Source organism: Electrophorus electricus, chromosome 21, assembly GCF_041902795.1.
Source record: "Electrophorus electricus isolate QZ-2024a chromosome 21, ASM4190279v1, whole genome shotgun sequence".
NCBI classification, from domain to species: Eukaryota; Metazoa; Chordata; class Actinopteri; order Gymnotiformes; family Gymnotidae; genus Electrophorus; species Electrophorus electricus.
Window position 1 is genome coordinate 13713588 of NC_137517.1, and position 19898 is coordinate 13733485.

The window sequence follows — 19898 nt, forward strand, 5'->3', positions numbered from 1 at the left end:
TTTAACTCTCGTAGGTCCTCTGTCACGTAACTTTATGAATGGTCCCATGTGTGCAATAGGAGCCGTGTGTGTGTGTGCATTAGTTTCTCTCTGTCTGTTTCTCGCTCTCTCTCTCTCTCTCGCTCTCTCTCTCTCTCTCCCCCCCTAACCCCTGTTCTCTCTGTTTCTCTGGCCTGTTTTTCTTACCCATAACCACCTGCAGGCGCTCCATCCTGCCGTCACCGTGTGCTTCTTTTATATCCCTTTCCTTCATGCCGTTTTCTGTTCCCAAGTCATGTGTCACCATCCATCCCATTACTATAGCAACCGCACGGGCCAGCCGGACCGCTCACCACCGACGCTCCTGGGACGCGAGCCGTCCCTGACGCAAAGGTAAGAGGCCAATTAGAAGTCAGGATACAGTCAGTCTCGTTGACCCCTGACGTTTGCTAGAGAGAGGAAATTCCGGAATGACAGAGGAATTTGCCAGTTGGCCTGCTTTTGGCTCTTCAGGAGGAGGTCGATGCTGAAGCGCAGAGCCAGGCTGCAGAAGGGGGAGGAGGCGCGCCGCACACTACTGACCACCAGGGCGGCGAGAGCGAGCAGGCCGGAGACGTGCAGGGGTCCGTTTCTCAGCTCAGGTGAGTGAACCCCAGCACGGCGCACCTTCAAGAAACGGGCCAGACGGCAAACGTTTCCTCGGTCGATTGTTGTTGTTGTTGTTGTTGTTGTTGTTTCCATTAATGTTTTTCTAGTAGCAGTAATAACAATTAGAGACTTGCTCGCTTGGCCCGGGTTGGAGGACCGTGGAGGGTGCGGTTTGGGTGATGACCTCTGTGTTCCAGGGCACAGGTGTCAAAACTGCGTGCGGAAGCGTCCGAGCTCCACGGCCTCCTGAAGGAAGACTGCGCCACCGAGTCCAAGGAAAGTGCGGAAAGCTCCGGAGAGAGCGACAGCCAGACCGACCTCCGCCAGGTTGTGCGGGTGCTCCGTGCGGAGGCCCGGGGTCACCGGAAGGTCATCCGGCTGCTTAAGGAGCAGCTGCATCGGGAAGCGGCGGGCGGAGGGGTGACCTCCGACCCGGACCCGATCGTCAGCATGGCCCGCGAGATGGAGCGCCTGAGGGCAGAGCACGAGGCCTCGCAGAGACACGCCCACAGCCCAGAGGAGGAAGAGGAGGAGGGGCGTGGCCAAAGCTTCAGGCTGACCAAAAGCCAGAAGTTTCAGATGGTGAGACATGCGGTAAGTCTTAACTCCACAAGCCGTGGGACCGTCTTCAAAATGTCCTCCAGTGTCCCTTCCGCCGTCCCTTCTCCAGCTCAGCCGTCTTCTCTCCCAACCCGATGTCCTGCAGACATGCGCGAGGTCCCGCCTGCCAGTCCCGGTCAGGCCCGCGAGGCGTTCGTCCAGGCAAGAGCTAAGTGATCGGGACACAGAGGAGAGCAGCGAGTGCCGCAGCGGGACGGACTCGGAGCGGGCCGGGCCGAGCCGGAAGGTGGGCGCGGCGTCTGACGCTCCCGAATCGGAGCTCCGGAGTCAGCTGGAGCTGCTAAACCAGGAGTGCCAGGACAAGGAGGAGCTGATCTCCCGTCTTCAAGCCCAGGTGCAGGAGTGGGAGGGGCTACGGGCAGAGCTTCAGGAGACGGACAGGCTGAATGGCCAGTACGCGGAAGCCCTGCGGGCGGCCGAGTCCACCATCGCGTACCTCACTGCCTGCAGCCTGGACGCTGAGAGCGGCTTGGGCCGGTCCGGTCCGGGTCTGGACTCGTGGTGGCGACGGGAGAGGGCAGAGCTTCAGGAAGCCGCGCAGGAGAAGGCGCGGCCGGACGCGGCCCCTCTGACCGGTCCAGCCCCCGGCCCGAGCGAACCCCGGGATTCGGGCGGCGGGCTGGACGGCCTGTTGGCTCAGGTCGAGGCCTTGCAGGACCCGGACCGGACCCGTGCCCCGCGCGCGCAGGATGCCGACGACGATGTGCCCGTTGAAGGACAGAACGGGCCGCTTCCACGTCTGGCCGAGTGCGTTTTGGCCGCAGGCAGAGCGGTGGAGTCCGTGGCCAACTTTGCCGCCGGGCCCGGTCATGGGGTGGGCGACGGCGAGGCCTCGGCCAATCAGGAGCTGCAGAGACATCTAGACAGGCTTCACCGGGCCCTCCTGGAGATGGACGGGCTCGGCGACCTCGGCGCTGCCGACACGAGCCAGAACGGAGTTGCGGCGACCCTCTGGCCAGAATCGGTCCCGCGCGTCCCCGGTGCCGCGCAGCAGAAGACGAGCACCCCGATCCCCCACGGGCATCGGGACCAGGCGGGGTTGGCGTCGCCGCAGCAACAGAGTGAGGCGGACGCGCCGGCTCCCGGCCGGGGACGCACACCGCACCTCGACCTCCACAAGAACCTAGTGCTGCTCCTCCAGGTCCTCGGAGAGCGCGCTCAGAAAGTTCGGGAGCTGGAGGAGGAGCTTAAGCGGGAGGAGGGGCGTGGCCACGGAGGAGGGGCGGTGGTCGAGGCGGAAGACGGCAGCCATCTGAAACGCCTGCAAAAGGCCCTGAAGGAGCAGCAGGAGGCGTGTCGCCCCCTGGAGGAGAAGCTAGTCAGCGCGCAGCAGAGTGCGGCGAAGAGGGAGCAACGCCCAGACCTACACACAGGTGAGGGCAACAGAAGCTCGTATAACCCCAACACCCCACACAGCCTTACAAGAGCAGACTTCAGTTACTAACACCGTTAGAATTAACAGTACGATTACGTAATTAACGTTACGTAAGAATTGATGGCTATTTTTAACAGACATGTGGATGTTGGGATGCAGTCGACGTTTTGTCAGATTAACCTGGATTACGAGTGTGCTTTTGGGTCTAAACACAGCCGTAACAAAGTATCGCGAAACGCAGTGCCGCCGGGCCACAAGCCGCCGGAAATGTAGCGAGGTTTTGTCCACACTTTTTTTTTTTTTTTTTTTTTTGCCCCCTTCCGTTTCTTCTGACCTGTGCTCGTAAGGGTTACTTCACACGCAGCACGTCAGGAGTTTGCGCTTATAGCTCAACTGCAATATTTTAGAAGTTCAAAAGCATATACAACTTTAGAATTTTTTCAAAATTAATAATAATTGTATGTTATGAGAATTTGGTAGAATAAAAGTTGAAAACCGAATCAAATCTTGCCCTTTATAACACAAGACGACCTCGAAGCTGAAAGTGCAGCACGTTTGTGTGTAAGATATCGGTACCCAGCCGTGACTGGCGCGTCGGGCTCGTTCCGTGTTTGTGACGAGGGTCCGACCCTTGCCCCGTGCCCTCTAGCTGCCCCCGGCGAGCGGGACGATAAGGGGGTTCAGGTGGACGCACAGGACCTCGGCTACGAGACCAGCGGACGGAGCGAGACGGAGCTGGAGAGGGAGGAGGGCATCGGCGCAGGTAGACGAGGGGGCGGAGCTCTCCGCCGCCATCGGCCGGACCGAGCGCGACTAAACTGCATGACGAGCAGGGTCTCTGCATGTGCGTAAGGGGACCTCTGACCTGTCTCTGCATGGCCAGCATGGACAGCCACCTGCTGCTGATTCTCACTGTCTTGCATGTGGTGGCTGGCTGGGTTTTTAAAAAGAAAGAAAGCAAGAAATACATTTCCTGGCGAGTTTTCCCAAGGTTTTGGTTTCAGTCTACTGCACCCCTAATGCAGGTTTCCTAAGAACAGACTCTCTTTCTCTTTTTAACGTTGCACGGCCTAAACATTAAATACACGATGCGTACCTGTGTGCGTGCTTGACCTTGCTGCGTCCCTGTCTCTCAGACGTGGACGGTACCGCTCGTCCAGACCGCGCCCCCTCCCCCGTCCTGACCAGGGCAGGATTCTCCTCCGCCGACAACCTAGACACTGGCGAGTCCAGCCCGTGCTACCCCAGCTCACCGGACCTCAGCTCCCCGCGGCCCACCGACCCCGCCGACCTCTGCCAGGAACTCCAGCAGCTCAAGTCGCAGGTGGAAGGTCAGAACATGGTCATCCAGCACCTTCAACGACGGCTGCGGAAGAAGTCTCTGTCGGCCGAGAGTCTGACCGTGACCTCTGACCCAGAGGGCGGAGAGGAGGAGGAGGATAGGCAGGCGATGAAGGCTCGGATAGCCCAGCTCGCCATCGAGCCGGAGAGAGGGCGAATGGTCAACAGCAGCAGCCAGTCAGCTTCTCCATCCAGGTGAGCAGGAAAAGCTGGCTTTTGTTAAACGGTTGTAGGCCGTCTGTGTTGGCAGACAATTCCACATCACTGAGGACAAATGTAGACCAAACTCGTACATCACACATGCAGCGTGTTTGTTTGAGAGAGCAGCTGTCCTTGACGAATAAGTGAAATTCTGTTTCCTGGTTACTTGAAAACCAATAAAAAAAAAACCAACTTTAAAATGTTGGAAAAATGTTGGTGGGAAAAAGTAGATGGAGTCGCTGGTTGACGGGTGAAGCGTGTCTCTCAGGGTGGAGTCGCTGGTGCAGGCACAGGCACGCGAGCTGTGCGAGCTCCGCGAGCAGATCCGCGCGTCCCGCGTCCTGGGCGTCGGCCAGCGCCGGCAGCTGCAGGAGCTCCGCGCCACCCTGGAGGAGCTGCTGGAGCAGCCGGAACGCCCTGCCCTTGACGCCAGCCTCCGGCAGCAGCTGGATCGCAGCCTGGACCTGCTGGAGAAACTGGAGTATGGTGAGGACATCCGAACACACACCTGCTCCTGCCGTTAGCTTTGCCTTAGGGGGGTGGTGTGCGCGCGCGAGATTCGGATGCATCTGCCTTCTCTTTTCCCATAATCCTCTTTCTCTCTCTCTCCCCCCAGGAGGTAGTAATGAAGATCAGGTGGCGGAACTAGAGCTGGTTCAAAGGTGAGGATCTCCGCCTGCAGCAGCGTGGTGGTGGTGGTGGTGGTGTGTTGTCTGTAGTCTCCCACCATCTTCATCGCAATGGGACAGTCCTCCAGATAACTAGAGCAAGAGTTCCCATGTACGTCCTGAGAGGAAGAATGTTCCAGACATGTTTGTGTGATTGTGATTTAGAGGAGAAACACACACACACACACACACACTCGCCCTCTCTCTCTCTGACACACACACTCATACTCATCCCCTTGTGCTTTTTGGCTTTGCATCATAGTGAGTTATAACCTTAATTTTTTTTATTCTAAAAACATGATCTATCCGCACTGCTTAAGCTCCAGGCATAGTCTGTCTGTGTGTCTGTCTTTGTGTGTGTGTGTGTGTGTGTGTGTGTATACCCCTGCATGCTCATGCCTCAGTGTGTGCTCTCACTATGGCAGTGAGTGTGACTGGCTGCTGATGGAGCTGCAGTGCTTGCGCGCTCAGCTAGAGGGCGACAGGGAGCAGCGGCAACTGCAGATCGTGTATCTGTGCAGGCAGAACCAGGAGCTGGCGCTGGTCACCCAGCATCACATGGACCTCTGAGTGGCATGGTGTGGCCCGAGCTCCCCTCCCCCTCGTTTACTCCTCTTCAATAAAAAAGAGGGATGATGGAGAAAGCGCTTTCAGATGGCTGTGTTGGAGTTCTTCTTCTTCCTCGAGGATATCTGCAGAGCTGCGTGTGACTCTCTCTCGATCACGTGTGCGTGCCTCTCATGACCTGATTGGGAGGGGGAGGTTGGCTCTGCCATCTTTGGCTCCTCCCCTCTCCCTACGCTGTGTGTGTTTTCTTTCCTCATCTAGTTATACTTTCCCGTCACTTGCCCTGTTCCGTGTGGGCTGTTCTAGAGCTGATCTCTTAAACTGCCCTGTTGTTGCTGTTCTCAGATTTGGCCAGATTTTCTTCTGAGCGGATGGCTGCCCTCTTTTCATTTAAGCCGCTCTTTGAGACTGTTCTTTTAGTTTTGGAGTGGTGCGAGTTTTGCTGGTCACTGCGTACGTTCTTGGTTGGTTTCGCAAGCGCACTGTTGTCTGGTCTCGGCGCTCACTGATCGGCACGCGCGCACCTTTTTTCAGGCTCTCTGCAGAACTGCGGGACAAAAACAAGCTCATCCAGCAGCTTAGAGAGCGCCTGCGCAGTGGAGCTCCCAGAATGCACAGCGTCTCGGACTCGGAGATGAGCAACAGGATCTCCAACGATGGCGCCGCCTCCTTGCAGGACAGCCTGCCTGCTCTCCACACACACCCCTCAATCAGGACAACCACAGGTAAACCCACCTACCCACACACACACACACACACACACACACACACACACAGACAGAGCCAGCTCAGGACATGACGGCTTTGTGTAGAGCGGCCTCGCCAGAAACGGCTGTCAGAACGCAAATTCGACCAAGACTGGCATAACGGCATAGGCTGCACAAAATCTGGATGGAGATGTGTGTACTCAATGGAAATCAGGTGTGCGTTATAGACATGTCTGAGCTTCAATGTATTTGTTCATCGTGTCTCTCGGCATTACAGCATGAACAGAGAGAGAGAGAGAGAGAGAGAGAGAGAGAGAGTGCAGTTGATGGAGGGATGAGCCAGGTAATTGCAGAGGACTAGTGAGGTGAGAATCTCCTCTCTGAAGGAAAGAACTTGAGTTACCTTTTGATTGACCGAAGCCAATGAAGAGTGCGTTGTTTTTGTTTTTCCCACTGTGTCAGCTGTGTGTGTGTGTGTGTGTGTGTGTGTGTGTGTGTGGAACCTGTGATATGTCCCGTTTGTCCATTAAATATGCATATTATTCACCCAGTAGAGATTGTGAGTCTTATTGCATTTATATTCCCTTAATCCATGCTGCTGTCTGTCCGAGTGCTTTAAGCGTGTCGTAGTCGACTGGGTTTAGCGGCCCAGGAGGGATCCTGTTACAGGCTCTCTCAGATGCATTATTCACCAGCCCTATCCGGTATAATGCCCCAACACCAGCTTTCTCTCTCTCTCTCTCTCTCTCTCTCTGTATGTGTGTGTGTTTGACATCATTAGTGCAGGCTAACTCTTCTTGCTAGCATGTTCATGCTCTGACACACACAGGCTAGTTAGAACTAAACTCGGTCCTGTTTTCGGCAGGTTCAGGTTTCCGCGCTGAGCGGACACGGAGGCTATAGGGTTGTGTAGAGGGCTGAATCCAGGCGTTACCGGTCAGCAGATGCGCTGTACCGCGGGCGAAGCTGAGCGGAATTAACATACAGGCTACACGTCTCCGCTAACGCCTGGTCGCATCGCGTTACTGACTAGGAGCTGTACAGGCAACGTTGCGCCGCGCTAATGTTGAAGATGTCGCCAATTCCGAAATTGTGACCAGCTTTTGAGTGTGGGCTAACTGAAGCTGTAGCGGGGCGACCGAGGCCAATGCTGGCACAGATGAGCGAAGTGAAGGCGACGACGTGGCCGCTCTTGCGGCAGATGGTGGAAAGTGCTCGAAGCTGCTAACGAGGAAGGTAAAGGCCCATAGCTTTGTCCAGTGTATGGTCAAAGGATCTGAGCCACCGGTGAGGCGTTTGTAACTGACTGGTGGTTGTGTCGTGTTTATTGGCCCTCGTTTCAGTGTGCTCCAGGCCGTACATGACCAACCTATCTGTATTTCAAAAATGTGTTTCAAATGCCTTTTGCCATCACCGTTTGATCCCTGCCTGGTGTCTTTAGGTATGAAGGCAGCGGCCGGGGGCGTGTCCGGCAGCGGTGGGGGGAGTGTCCGCGCGGTGCAGAGGGAGAACAGCCGCCTGCAGGGACAGCTGAGGAGCAGCGACGAGCTCAATGCCACCCTCAGGAGTGAGCTGGACCTCATGTGCTCCATCCTCGCGCACACGCGTGCCCAGAGCCCAGCGGCAGCCGTGCAGCAGGAGCAACAGTGCCTGCCTCAGCAGCAGGCAGGCAACAAGAGCATCAGCTCAGGTAGAGGTGTGTGTGTGTGTGTGTGTGTGTGTGTGTGTGTGTGTGTGTGCGCGCATCGGGAGCTGCAAAGGGCTGATTTTGTTACTTTAAACTATAGTAATAGATCAACTTTGCTCATTTGTAGCCGTTCCTTTTCTCTTCCTCTCTCGCAGCCCTGCTGGCGGAGCACCTACTGGAGGCGCGTGCGCTACGTCAGCGGCTGGAGGAGAGCATCCGCACCAACGACAGACTCCGTGAGCAGCTAGAGACGAAACTGCAGGTGGCAGAGAGTGACCCAGGTACACACACACACACACACACACACTCACACGCACACTCACACTCACACTCACACACACACACACACACACTCACACGCACACTCACACTCACACTCACACACACACTACGCGCATGCACCCTCAAAGAAAAACAAAGTGTGTGTGTGTAGATAAACAGAAGGAGAATGACAGTCTGCGAGACACTCTGACCAGGCGCACAGCCAAACTGGAGATGAGCAGGAAGGAGTGCCATGCTCTGCGTCAGGAACACGCACACCTGCAGGACAAGCTGTACAGGTAACTTACACTCACACACACACGCAAACTACATGGCATACACACACAAACCAGGCTCCCAATTTCAAAACACATTATCAATACTTCTGGCAGAATTGCAGTGGTCCAGTAGCACTAGTGTGTTAACGTGTGTAGTATCAGATAACGTGGCAAAGGGCATGTGTGTAGTTTATGTATGTTTTATAACCTGTAATGATGAGAGGATATCATATAATGAGTAGTTCCTCTCTCTCTCTCACACTAGAACAACCAGTGTAATGGTGGTTATACAACAAAGTGTTGTGTAGCAGTGGCTACTGGTTGCTGTGTGAAAGCACTGCTTTATTGTAAAGCAATTCTTTGTGCATGCATATGTATAATAATATTATTGTGTGTGTGTGTGTGTGTGTGTGTGTGTGTAGGCTGCAGTGTGACAGTAAACTCCAGAAGCAGCAGCTGGCAGACACTCAGCAGCTCCTGCAGACAGTACAGGTGGAACTGCAGGTGCATGAGCAGATCAGAAACTCAACACACACAGCCACAGGTGCAGATATATCTCTCCCTCTCTCTCTCTCACTCACACACACACACACACACACACACACACACACACACACACACAGCCACAGGTGCAGATATATCTCTCCCTCTCTCTCTCTCACTCACACACACACACAGCCACAGGTGCAGATATATCTCTCCCTCTCTCTCTCTCACTCACACACACACACACACACACACACACACACACAGTCACAGGTGCAGATATATCTCTCCCTCTCTCTCTCTCACTCACACACACACACACACACACACACACACACACACACACACACACACACACACACACACACACACAGCCACAGGTGCAGATATATCTCTCCCTCTCTCTCTCTCACTCACACACACACACAGCCACAGGTGCAGATATATCTCTCCCTCTCTCTCTCTCACTCACACACACACACACACACACACACACACACACACACACACACAGTCACAGGTGCAGATATATCTCTCCCTCTCTCTCTCTCACTCACACACACACACACACACACACACACACACACACACACACACAGCCACAGGTGCAGATATATCTCTCCCTCTCTCTCTCTCACTCACACACACACACAGCCACAGGTGCAGATATATCTCTCCCTCTCTCTCTCTCACTCACACACACACACACACACACACACACACACACACACACACACAGCCACAGGTGCAGATATATCTCTCCCTCTCTCTCTCTCACTCACACACACACACACACACACACACACACACACACACACACACACACACACACACACACACACACACACACACACAGTCACAGGTGCAGATATATCTCTCCCTCTCTCTCTCTCACTCACACACACACACACACACACACACACACACACACACACACACACACACACACACAGCCACAGGTGCAGATATATCTCTCCCTCTCTCTCTCTCACTCACACACACACACACACACACACACACACAGCCACAGGTGCAGATATATCTCTCCCTCTCTCTCTCTCACTCACACACACACACACACACACACAGCCACAGGTGCAGATATATCTCTCCCTCTCTCTCTCTCACTCACACACACACACACACACACACACACACACACACACACACACACACACACACAGCCACAGGTGCAGATATATCTCTCCCTCTCTCTCTCTCACTCACACACACACACACACACACACAGCCACAGGTGCAGATATATCTCTCCCTCTCTCTCTCTCACTCACACACACACACACACACACACACACACACACACACACACACACACACACACACACACACACACACACAGTCACAGGTGCAGATATATCTCTCCCTCTCTCTCTCTCACTCACACACACACACACACACACACACAGCCACAGGTGCAGATATATCTCTCCCTCTCTCTCTCTCACTCACACACACACACACACACACACACACACACACACACACACACACACACACACACACACACAGCCACAGGTGCAGATATATCTCTCCCTCTCTCTCTCTCACTCACACACACACACACACACACACACACACACACACACACACACACACACACACACACACACACACACACACACAGCCACAGGTGCAGATATATCTCTCTCACACACTCACACACACACGGGAGCACACCTTTTGAACATCTCAGATCTGTTTCTTGTTTAAGTGATTCACTTACAGGGGAATGAGTTTTTGTATCGATTAGTTTTACACTTTGGTGTTGTGGATCGTAGTATTTGCCATTCAGAACCAGAGAAGGGTCTGACGCGATCTCCTCTGCTTGTTTTTAATAAAATACCCAAAGGCCTTCTGTCATTTTCATTGCGGTTTTTGTCACTGTCCGCTTTGGAGCGGAGCTTTAATGTGATTCTTTGCGTGCGGTGCAGGCGAGGGGCACCTGGGCGCTGAGCCCGGGACAGTGGACCTCACCGAGCTGTTGAGTGAGGTGCGCAGGCTACGCTTGCAGCTGGAGAGAAGTATCCAGACCAACACGGCACTCCGACACAAACTGGAGCAGCAGCTGCTGTCCCGTGCCGACGGGCCGTCCACCATCAACATCAACTACTTGCTGGCTACGACGGGTATGGGCTCGGGCATGCAAACACACACACACACACACACACACACACACACACACACACACACACACACACACAAAAACTTGGACACGATCTATAACAGCTGCAAACCTGCGGTAGGTGGAGGAAGCACAGCTGTATACACGATAATGATGGCCTCAGTGGTCTTTTATCATGTACCTTTCTTTCTTTCTTTTTCTTTCTTTCTCTCTCTCTCTCTCTCTCTCTCTCTCAGATGAGGGGGTTAAGTCAGAGAGACTCCCCCAGCACTCGCGGTCCTCCAGTCCCGCTCATGGTACGTTTTGGGTCTGTTTGTCTAAATTGTCGTCATTTCCGCAGGACGTGTGGAACAAGTCCAGGCAACGTGTGTGTGTGTGTGTGTGTAGACAGCGGTAGCTCCGTGGGAAGTGGCTCCCCGTCACGGTCAGTGCCTGGCGACGGGCTGTGGGCCAGTGGGCGTGGCCGTCACATGCTGGGCCTGGTGGAGGACTACAGAGCCCTGAGCAAACAGATCCGCCGAGCCAAGAGGCTCAGCACTTTTATGGACACACAACTGCAGGAGGGCCGCGGGGTAAGAGCTCTCTCTCTCTCTCTCTCTCTCTCTCTCTCTCTCTCTCTCTCTCTCTCTCTCTCACACTCACACACACACACACACACACACACACACACACACACACACACACACACACACACACACAGTCCTGCTTCTCATTTCTGCATATAAATATGCATACCTCCTTATTTCTCCTTTTAAAATCGTTTTACTTCCGTGTCCCTGCGCACGTGCTAGCTTGTGGATTGTAAGGATGGATCAGGCACTATACTCCTAGTCCTAGAAGAAGCAGAACGACTGTTGAACCTGTTCTGGAGAGTAACTCTGCCCTCGGGTGACCTCACACACAGACAGCAGGTAACACACACAGACGGTACACAGTTTTCTGCTGAACTCGGTGGCTTCTGTTTATGCTAAGATGAGGCCCATTTTGTGTGTGTGTGTCTGTCTGTGTCTCTCTCTCTCGGTGCAGGAGGACGTGTTTAGGAGTGAGATCTCTTGCTTAAGGAGCAGGTTATCTCAGCAGGAGAGGATGCTGACAGGAGCCGTCAAACGCCTGCGTTCCACCAACCAGCTTAGAGAGGGCATGGAGCGCATCATCATAGACCAGTGTACGACACACACACACACACACGCATACATATATATTACACACACACTTAGAGAGGGTGTGAAGGTCCTCACGGGACAGCAGACAGACCCCTGACCACACACGTGGATACAACCTGTCGTGAAGTGCTTGCCTCTGTCCTGTAATACAGCACCACATGTTTGACCTCTCCCTCCTCCCGTAGTGTCGCTGACTCACGGAGTGCTGAAGAGAGCCAGAGGAAACCTGGAGGTCAGTGTGAACTCGGCCGCTGTGACCTCATCAGCTCTGTTTGGCCCCCAGATCAGCTTTGTGCACTTGGAGCTGCTGGAAACTAATTTACTTTGTCAGCAGCTGAAGTGACATACGTGTAGCATAGGTGTAGCGTGGGTGTAGCGTGCCCTTGGTAATCTCTCATCTCTCCTGTGTGTAACTTGCTATAGTTTAATTATGGAAGCATCTTTGGGCTAGAAGGCTTTCGAGTCGAAGGTTAGTGTGTGTGTGTGTGTGTGTGTGTGTGTGTCATGCGAGACATGGGGTGTGTTGCTGTGTTTGTTTTTGGCTTTTTGCATGATACTGTGGAGAGAATCACAGCATATGAATTCTTCCTCGTATATTTGCGTGCGCGTGCACAAGCCTGGCTTCCTCATAGTTCAATTGTCAGTTCATTAAGCAAAGAAACCATCCTTGGCCTGATTTTTCCCCCTCATGTCACCTGCTTTTGTTCTGACATTAAAGAACCCCAGTGCGAGTTCAGCTGGGCCATCGTACCGTCTCATATACATGTGCCGCATGTACACAGCCGTGGGCAGGGAGTCCTTTTACATCTGCCCTGTTTCCTTGGAAAGTCATTCTCTCCTTCCTCCACTAGGAAATCACCCTGAATGCCCAGTGAGGAGTCAATCACCAGACCCTGCCCCCAGGAGATTGTCCACGCCCCCATCTGATCGCTGGCAGAAAGCTGGGATCCAGTGAGGAGTGACACATTGACTCCTCCCACTCCAGTTGTCGGAGAGCCTCATCACCCGGATGGGATAGTTCAGCCATCGTCCATGAGTAACCCCTAATCCTTAATCCAGTTAGAAGTAGAACAGAAATGGCTTTCACAAATATTCTTCCTTGTCTTTTTTTGTTACCTTTTAAAGGTACTCTGATGCAGTTTGAGACACAAAATGAATTTGCACACTTATCGTAAAATACAGATTTTGCTCAAAGGATGTACAAGATATTATTTTTTTAACTAGTAATTGTTTCTGGGTTGTTGTTTTTTTTTTTTTTTAAAAAAAAGGATTTTCTCCTGTAAATATTTAATGTCTTTTAGTTTTGTATTTAATGCATTTCTGTTTTTCTTTTCTAATAATTCTGAATATTTGCGATCACTCATTGCCCGTATGCTCTTAATATGATGTTTTATACTCTACTGGATAAGCACGTCTGATACCTGTGTGCTTCACCTGAGGGTTGAGGGAGATTGGTACATGTGTATTAAAACCTCTTAGCACTCAATTATGGTCCTGTCTTTCATTTAAGTTCAAAGAAACAAGTGGTCTTATTCGGTTATCTGTTAACAGCAACTCATGCGGTCATGGTTTTGTGATTTGAAATTCCTCAGCAATACCTTTTCAGATATTTATCACATTAAAAAAAAAAAAAAGCTAATGAGTTTTTTGAGTTGACTGTCAAGACAACAAGGGTCAGTCTCACCTCACTAATAGGGCAGTTAAATCCAATTAAATGAGTCTAAATGTTCAACTTGGTTATTAGATGATGACCATGCGCTGAAAGAAGAGATCATGTTTTAGTGCCTTTCTGCCACCCATACTTCCTGAAGTATGTTCTGGGGGAAAAAAAGAATGTGTAGAAGGAAAATATATGAACTGAAGAGGAAAGTTTTCCACTGGGATTTGAAAGATGGTTAGTGTGTAGCACGTGTGACCCTGCCACCCAGTCAGGAGAGCCTGGTGTATGACTGACAGACCTGTCATCCAGTCAAGAAGGAGACGCCTAAGAGCCAGCACAGGTCTGACCAGCTGTGACATCAATGACAAATTCAATATCATCTGTACAGCAATGGAAGCAGACAGCATGACATGTGATTTGTGTCAGTAGTAGTATGCGAAGGGCAAGACTGTTCTGAGAACTGAACCTTGAGGTACACCATGAGTGACTGGAAAATTGGCTGATTGCTTTCCTAAGGTGGTGATGCTCTGTTCCAGAGGTTTTATCTGAAACCCAGAGCCAGAAATACCTATGGACGAAAGATAAGAGAGCTTACTGTGTCAAAAGTCACGCTATGATCAAGGAGAAGCAGAATGCTTCAACTAGCAGCTTGGGAAACCTGTTAATTGTGGCAAAAATAAAGAAAAGATTGACACTATTTTAAGTGACAAATATGCTATTTTAATGCTACTGACAAGCTATCTGATTAATGGCATTTTGCTTATACCTATTAGTCAATAAAATGTGTTTATATAGCACTTTTTACAACAGCCATTGTCAGAAAGAAGCTTTACGCATGTCCGACACATTACTCTAATGCTAAATGCGCAGTTTGAGCTAATTATATTACATTAATCAAACTTTGTCAAATTAAATCTAATTTTGATGAGAATGTTTACTTATCTTTATCTTTAATTTGAGGACAACCTGAAGTACATTTTTATACTTTTATACTATACTTTTATGCTTTATTTATACTTTATAGTATAAAGTACATCTCATATTAGGCTATGGGTTTAAAACAGCCCAATACTAATTGGAGTTTTAAGAGCACAGCTAATCTCAGCAGTGTAGACTACACTATAATTCAGACCAGTGAAATTTTACATGTAAGGAAAATCCCATTTTGAAATATAAATTAAATGAAGTTATATTACATAATGCGGTTCTTCAAATACCAATATTTTACTTCAGATTTTCATTTTTCTTTTTTAGGTTTGTGTCTTGAGTATGACGTGCCAGTGCAAAAATGTATTTCCCAGCTACAGTAATATGAGATTTACACAGTACAGTCTTATTGTTTGTGAACAGATGGATTTTAACAGACATTAAAAAAATTATATATATATATATATATATATATATATATATATATATATATATATATATATATATATATATATATATAAAATTTTTTTAAATTATTTTACATATAGACTTTATAAAATAACATTTGAATTTATATTGTTTATTCGTGTATTCTTTTTCCTGTTTTATTTTATCTGTGTTTTAAAATGACCTTAAAAATTTTAATCTCGACTTTTATTTTGACAGAATTTGATTCGCTGTTGATTGCAGTGCCAAGTGTTACTAGAATCACAATGCTGGGTTCGTATTACCGCAGATGGCTGGGTTTCCCAGAAGCACGATCAGAGCGAGTATCACATTGAACGCTCTCATTTAAGAAGAGTGCTGTCTCATTTAGCATGATCTTTACACTGCGATGCGTTTGGGAAACGGGGTTAACAGCCGCGGTACCCAAGCGATAAGTAAAACCATGGAAACTAATCGACTGAGTGAATGGTGTCCTAATAATAATTAATAGCGACTCACAGCTAAATATGAATCATCTAAAAGAAATACTGTACGTAATTAAATTCGCAATTACTACGTACCGTCTGCTCGTATAATTGCTTTCAGTGGGATCTAAAAGAAGCATGAATGTCCAGAATTTAAATTCGAAGTCTAAACTATAGCTTTAAGAAAAAAACTTGGTTAGAGATGCCACAAAGGTAGGTGGCAATGCCTTAACCGTATGCGTGTTGCAGGTCACTAGGACCTCTTCCATCCTTGTCAAGGGGAGTGCTAACCTTCTCTCCTTTCATACAACACGTTATCGTGATAGCATTTATGACCTATATATATAGCGGTAGATAAATGTGTGTCTTGATGACGGTAAGATATATTTTCTATTCCGTACGTAAAAATAAGCGTTATATATTAAAGTTCATACGATTATATATTAACTATATGAATATTATTTCACATTTTTACTGCACAAGCTAAGATTGCTGGCGCACAATGCATGACTATTTTGCATACGGAGGCTAATAGACCAATCACCTTGAAGTTAGCATATGACGCCCTCGGAGGTTCCCGGGAACTAAACAAGAAGCTGACGTTAGCTAGTTATATTATTAGAAGGGAAGTACTGATGTTTTGTTTGTTGGTTCTAGACGTTAGAGACTTAAAAGCGGAATGCTAGCTAACGTAACTAGCTTTTAAATAAATTAACCTAAGTTGGCTGACCCTAACGTTGGCTAGATATCCTACACAGATCTTTGTTATATCTTAGCTAGCTAGCTATTTTAGTTCGATGCTAATAGTGATCCCCAAATATAGCTTTATTTCACAACCGCGTTCATTGTCATATTTGGATTTTTTTTCATGTTGACGTTTGCTTTCTACAGTCGCCTTATGTCGTGGGCTTTTCGTACGCTACTCACGCAACCAGTGGTGAAGTTAACCTTCTCTTCTGTATCTTCTAAACACCTTGGGCTTGTTTTTCTGCCATGCACGTGTTTGTCCGTGTACATCATGCATGTGACAGATGGATTTGGGATAAATCAGTCTCCGTATGCTTGTTTTAAAAACAAGTGTAATTAAAGCAAACGTGACAGAATTATAGATGTGAAGTGGTCAGAGTTTGTGAGGAAATCTGTATTAGACTAAGTTCCCAAATGTTGCATGCCTCTTCCTAAAAGAGCATTTTCCTACAAGTTGTGAATTTTTATGGCAACGGATTTTCATATATCATATTTATAAAAATGAAATGCATATGTTGGCTGTGAAGGCCACTTTTTGGTCTTGTAATTAAGTTTTAAAAAATAATCCCCACCATCCTGGCGTCTTTTTGAGAACTATAATATGGTCACCCTCATGTATGCTGGCCTTTTAAAATTAAAACACGTGGAGTAAAATACTTCAACCAATAAAAGATGCAAATGTAACGCTCTCTCGCTACGGCACTAAAACGGAAAAGCGCACAGAATATCAAGAGACAAGACACTGCGGTTCTTTCCTGTGTTTAATTGGCACAGTAAACACAATACGAAGTTTTCAGTGCAACGAAACAAGCGTTACAAATATAACACGAACAAACAAACAGAAAGTGCAAAAAACACCATTTGGCAGACATCACCAAAGGAGACAGGACAGAAAAAAAAACAACAACAAAAACGTTTACTTGCTTATCAGAGCCAATACAATTATTTTTAGTAAAACCCTTAAAAATAGATTTTCTATCAATTGATTCGTAGGTTTCTCTAATTTATAGATTTATATTTATATATTTATATATATATATTTATATGATTGGGAGTGGCGTAGTGGTGCTGGCGCCCCCTGCAGGTGTCTGTTAGTACAGCGCCAGAGGAGGGGAAGGGCGCGTGCCCAGGAGACCTGCCCGCGCGTGGCTCGCGTTTGGGCGTCAGAGCGCGCGGGCGCGCGCGCGCGCGCGTTCGTGAGGCACCGCGGCCGTCTCCTCCGGCTGTGCGACTGCCCTTCATATTTACAACGCATCTCGTCCCAAAGATCACCAGCAGTAAGCGAAGGCAAGATGCAGGCTGGGTCATTCGGGCTACAGCGAGAACAGAACTTCTTAAAGGAAAACGATGAATAACAAGGTTGGGTTGTTGTTGTTTGGTTTGTTTTGACCTGGCTATAGTTTCAACGGTGCCACGGTGGGGTTTTTTAAAGGGCCAAAAACAGGTGCAATTTAATCATTCAGTAGAAGAAAAACAGGTAAAAAATAATTTTAAAAAATCTAAAACCTATCTATGATCTATAATGAATGTAAAAGAATGTAAGAGTTAAAAAACAAAACTTTAAAATAAACTATGTGCCATAGAAAGCAGAATGAGTAGTCAGTGGAGATTCTCATGATATTAAACGTCACTTTTTTTTAGACAACATACAAAGCAAAACAGAAAAAAGGTGAAACGAAACCCAGAGAGAAGCCTAGAAGGAAATCACAATCGAGCCACGGTTGCACGTACTGCAGATTAAGGAACAGAGCCACAGTGTATTTGGGGTTTTCTCTCTCCCTCTACTACAACTGGTGGTGCAACCATGGCAACACCACCAGGTCACAAGCACCGCCAGGCATGCGGAGCTGCTGTATTTCACTAATTAGCCTTTAAACTCACTACACCCTCAGGAACATCAGTGTATATAAACCACGCGGTTTGCATAGGAGCGCTGTCCAGTTCATTATGTTCATTTGGATTTGAAAGGTTAAAAAAAGGTGAAGCAGACTGGTATGCAGCAGACTGGTATGCAGCAGACTGGTATGGAGTGGGGAAGCAGAAACACAGAGGGTTCTCTTGCCCCAGGAGGCCACGCAGGCCTGCGATAGAGACAGTGGAAGGGAAAAAAAAAGCTCACTTCAAAACACAAATGAACAGCTGTTGCTGTTTAACTTAATGTGACGCACCTACCGCCCACGTTTGAGACGTTTGTGAGACGTCTGTGAGACGTGAGCCCCAGTCCGAAGGGCAACGGAGAGAAGCACACAGGAGACGGAGGCAAGGAAGGACCCTGAATACGGGGACATGGACGAGCAGGACCGTGAGAAAATATGGACATGGCAGATGGAACTAGCATTCTGAGAGCAGATGTTTTCATTTGCACCGTTTGCAAGTTAATGGACGGGAGCAGCCCAACCGTGTCGGCGTGGGGCAGGAGGGGTCAGGGGTCACATGTAGGCTGCTGGCAGGGGAAGCCCAGCCCCGAGCTCTGACAGGCACTCATGGAAGCCAGAAGCCAGCAGCTGTTACGTACGAGGGGTGTGGTCTGAGGAAGGACATAAGGGGATGGGTGGGGTGGGTGAAGTTGGGAGGTGGAGCTGCGACCTCTGTGCCATTGCTAAACCCAAACTAAGGGCGCGCACACGTGCACACATGCATGCACTTGCACACGCAGTCACGCACGAGCACTCACACGTACACACGCGCACACGCATACGTTTGAGTTAACGACATCTGTAATGTCAGAGTGAGTGTGTGACTAGAGTTTACGATTCAACAGAAAGCACCTGAGAGTTCCACTTCCAGAACGTTCCGATGACGTTCTGTTGGCAGTGTACCCACAATGCACTGAGCAACCAGGGCAAAGAGTGAGCCTGAGGGGAGAGTGAAGTCCAGGGGGCGGTACTGGGGGTGCGGGGCCACCTACTAAAGGCGACTAACTAGTTCCTTTTTCAGACCACAACCACAGCTTCTGATTGGGCATTTGGGCACAGGGAGGAGGCTGGGCGTGAGTAAGCCAGCAGGCAACACATACAGACAGAAATGCACAATTATCGCGGTTAGTACGAGTGCATAGCAAAGAGGCAAAATTAAATAATGTAAGAAAAAAAATGACCTTATTGTAAAAACGACAGAAATGGGCAATACGTTTGGATTGGACAATTTTGCACTTTTCTCTGATTGACTGCATGGTTCAGATACTCTCTGCAGCAGACTCAGTCAGACTGCTCCACCCTCTTCCTCATTGTCCTTCAGCATCACCATCATCACCATCGTCGCGTCTCTCTCTCACTCTCTCTCTCACTCTCTCGATTAAAGAGTGGTGTTTCATCCATGCACGGTCACATCCAGATCACCTTGGCATCTAGGAATCTGCAGTTATGGACAAACAGAGAGGGGAAGGAAGAAAATTAACGTTTCACAAACACGAGCGCCAAAATATAATTTACACTTACAAATAAACGGAAGATTTTTAAACGCACTACAATTGAAAAATCTCCCCACATTCTATAGTTTCTTAGGCTTCAGTATAATTTAAAGATGTGC

General features: G+C 49.2%; 2 protein-coding genes and 1 non-coding gene across 34 annotated transcripts in view; 1 reads left to right on the forward strand and 2 right to left on the reverse strand.

The window, feature by feature from the left end:
- cdk5rap2 (CDK5 regulatory subunit associated protein 2) overlaps window positions 1-13380 on the forward strand; it is a 28339-nt gene extending 14959 nt beyond the window's left edge. The window contains exons 29-49 of the mRNA XM_035521233.2: window positions 304-372; window positions 493-620; window positions 825-1221; window positions 1334-2621; window positions 3273-3386; window positions 3760-4159; window positions 4434-4651; window positions 4782-4827; window positions 5935-6125; window positions 7549-7797; window positions 7950-8075; window positions 8228-8354; window positions 8756-8877; window positions 10772-10966; window positions 11199-11258; window positions 11350-11534; window positions 11754-11873; window positions 11989-12127; window positions 12311-12357; window positions 12549-12594; window positions 12977-13380. Coding sequence (XP_035377126.2) covers window positions 304-372; window positions 493-620; window positions 825-1221; window positions 1334-2621; window positions 3273-3386; window positions 3760-4159; window positions 4434-4651; window positions 4782-4827; window positions 5935-6125; window positions 7549-7797; window positions 7950-8075; window positions 8228-8354; window positions 8756-8877; window positions 10772-10966; window positions 11199-11258; window positions 11350-11534; window positions 11754-11873; window positions 11989-12127; window positions 12311-12357; window positions 12549-12594; window positions 12977-13080 — 4371 coding nt within the window. The 3' untranslated portion in view covers window positions 13081-13380. The remainder of the gene's footprint in view (window positions 1-303; window positions 373-492; window positions 621-824; window positions 1222-1333; window positions 2622-3272; window positions 3387-3759; window positions 4160-4433; window positions 4652-4781; window positions 4828-5934; window positions 6126-7548; window positions 7798-7949; window positions 8076-8227; window positions 8355-8755; window positions 8878-10771; window positions 10967-11198; window positions 11259-11349; window positions 11535-11753; window positions 11874-11988; window positions 12128-12310; window positions 12358-12548; window positions 12595-12976) is intronic.
- A 2427-nt stretch (window positions 13381-15807) lies between these two features.
- Window positions 15808-15936, reverse strand: LOC113591318 (U6atac minor spliceosomal RNA). Its single transcript, XR_003412183.3, has one exon. It is a non-coding gene; the product is annotated as a U6atac minor spliceosomal RNA (small nuclear RNA).
- A 1182-nt stretch (window positions 15937-17118) lies between these two features.
- fnbp1b (formin binding protein 1b) overlaps window positions 17119-19898 on the reverse strand; it is a 68324-nt gene continuing 65544 nt past the window's right edge. For all 32 annotated transcript variants that reach the window (XM_035521194.2, XM_081704245.1, XM_081704227.1 and 29 more), the window contains one exon: window positions 17119-19724. Coding sequence is in view for 1 of the 32 variants with exons in the window: in XM_081704225.1 (XP_081560351.1) it covers window positions 19717-19724 (8 nt within the window). In the remaining 31 variants the exon portion in view is untranslated. The remainder of the gene's footprint in view (window positions 19725-19898) is intronic.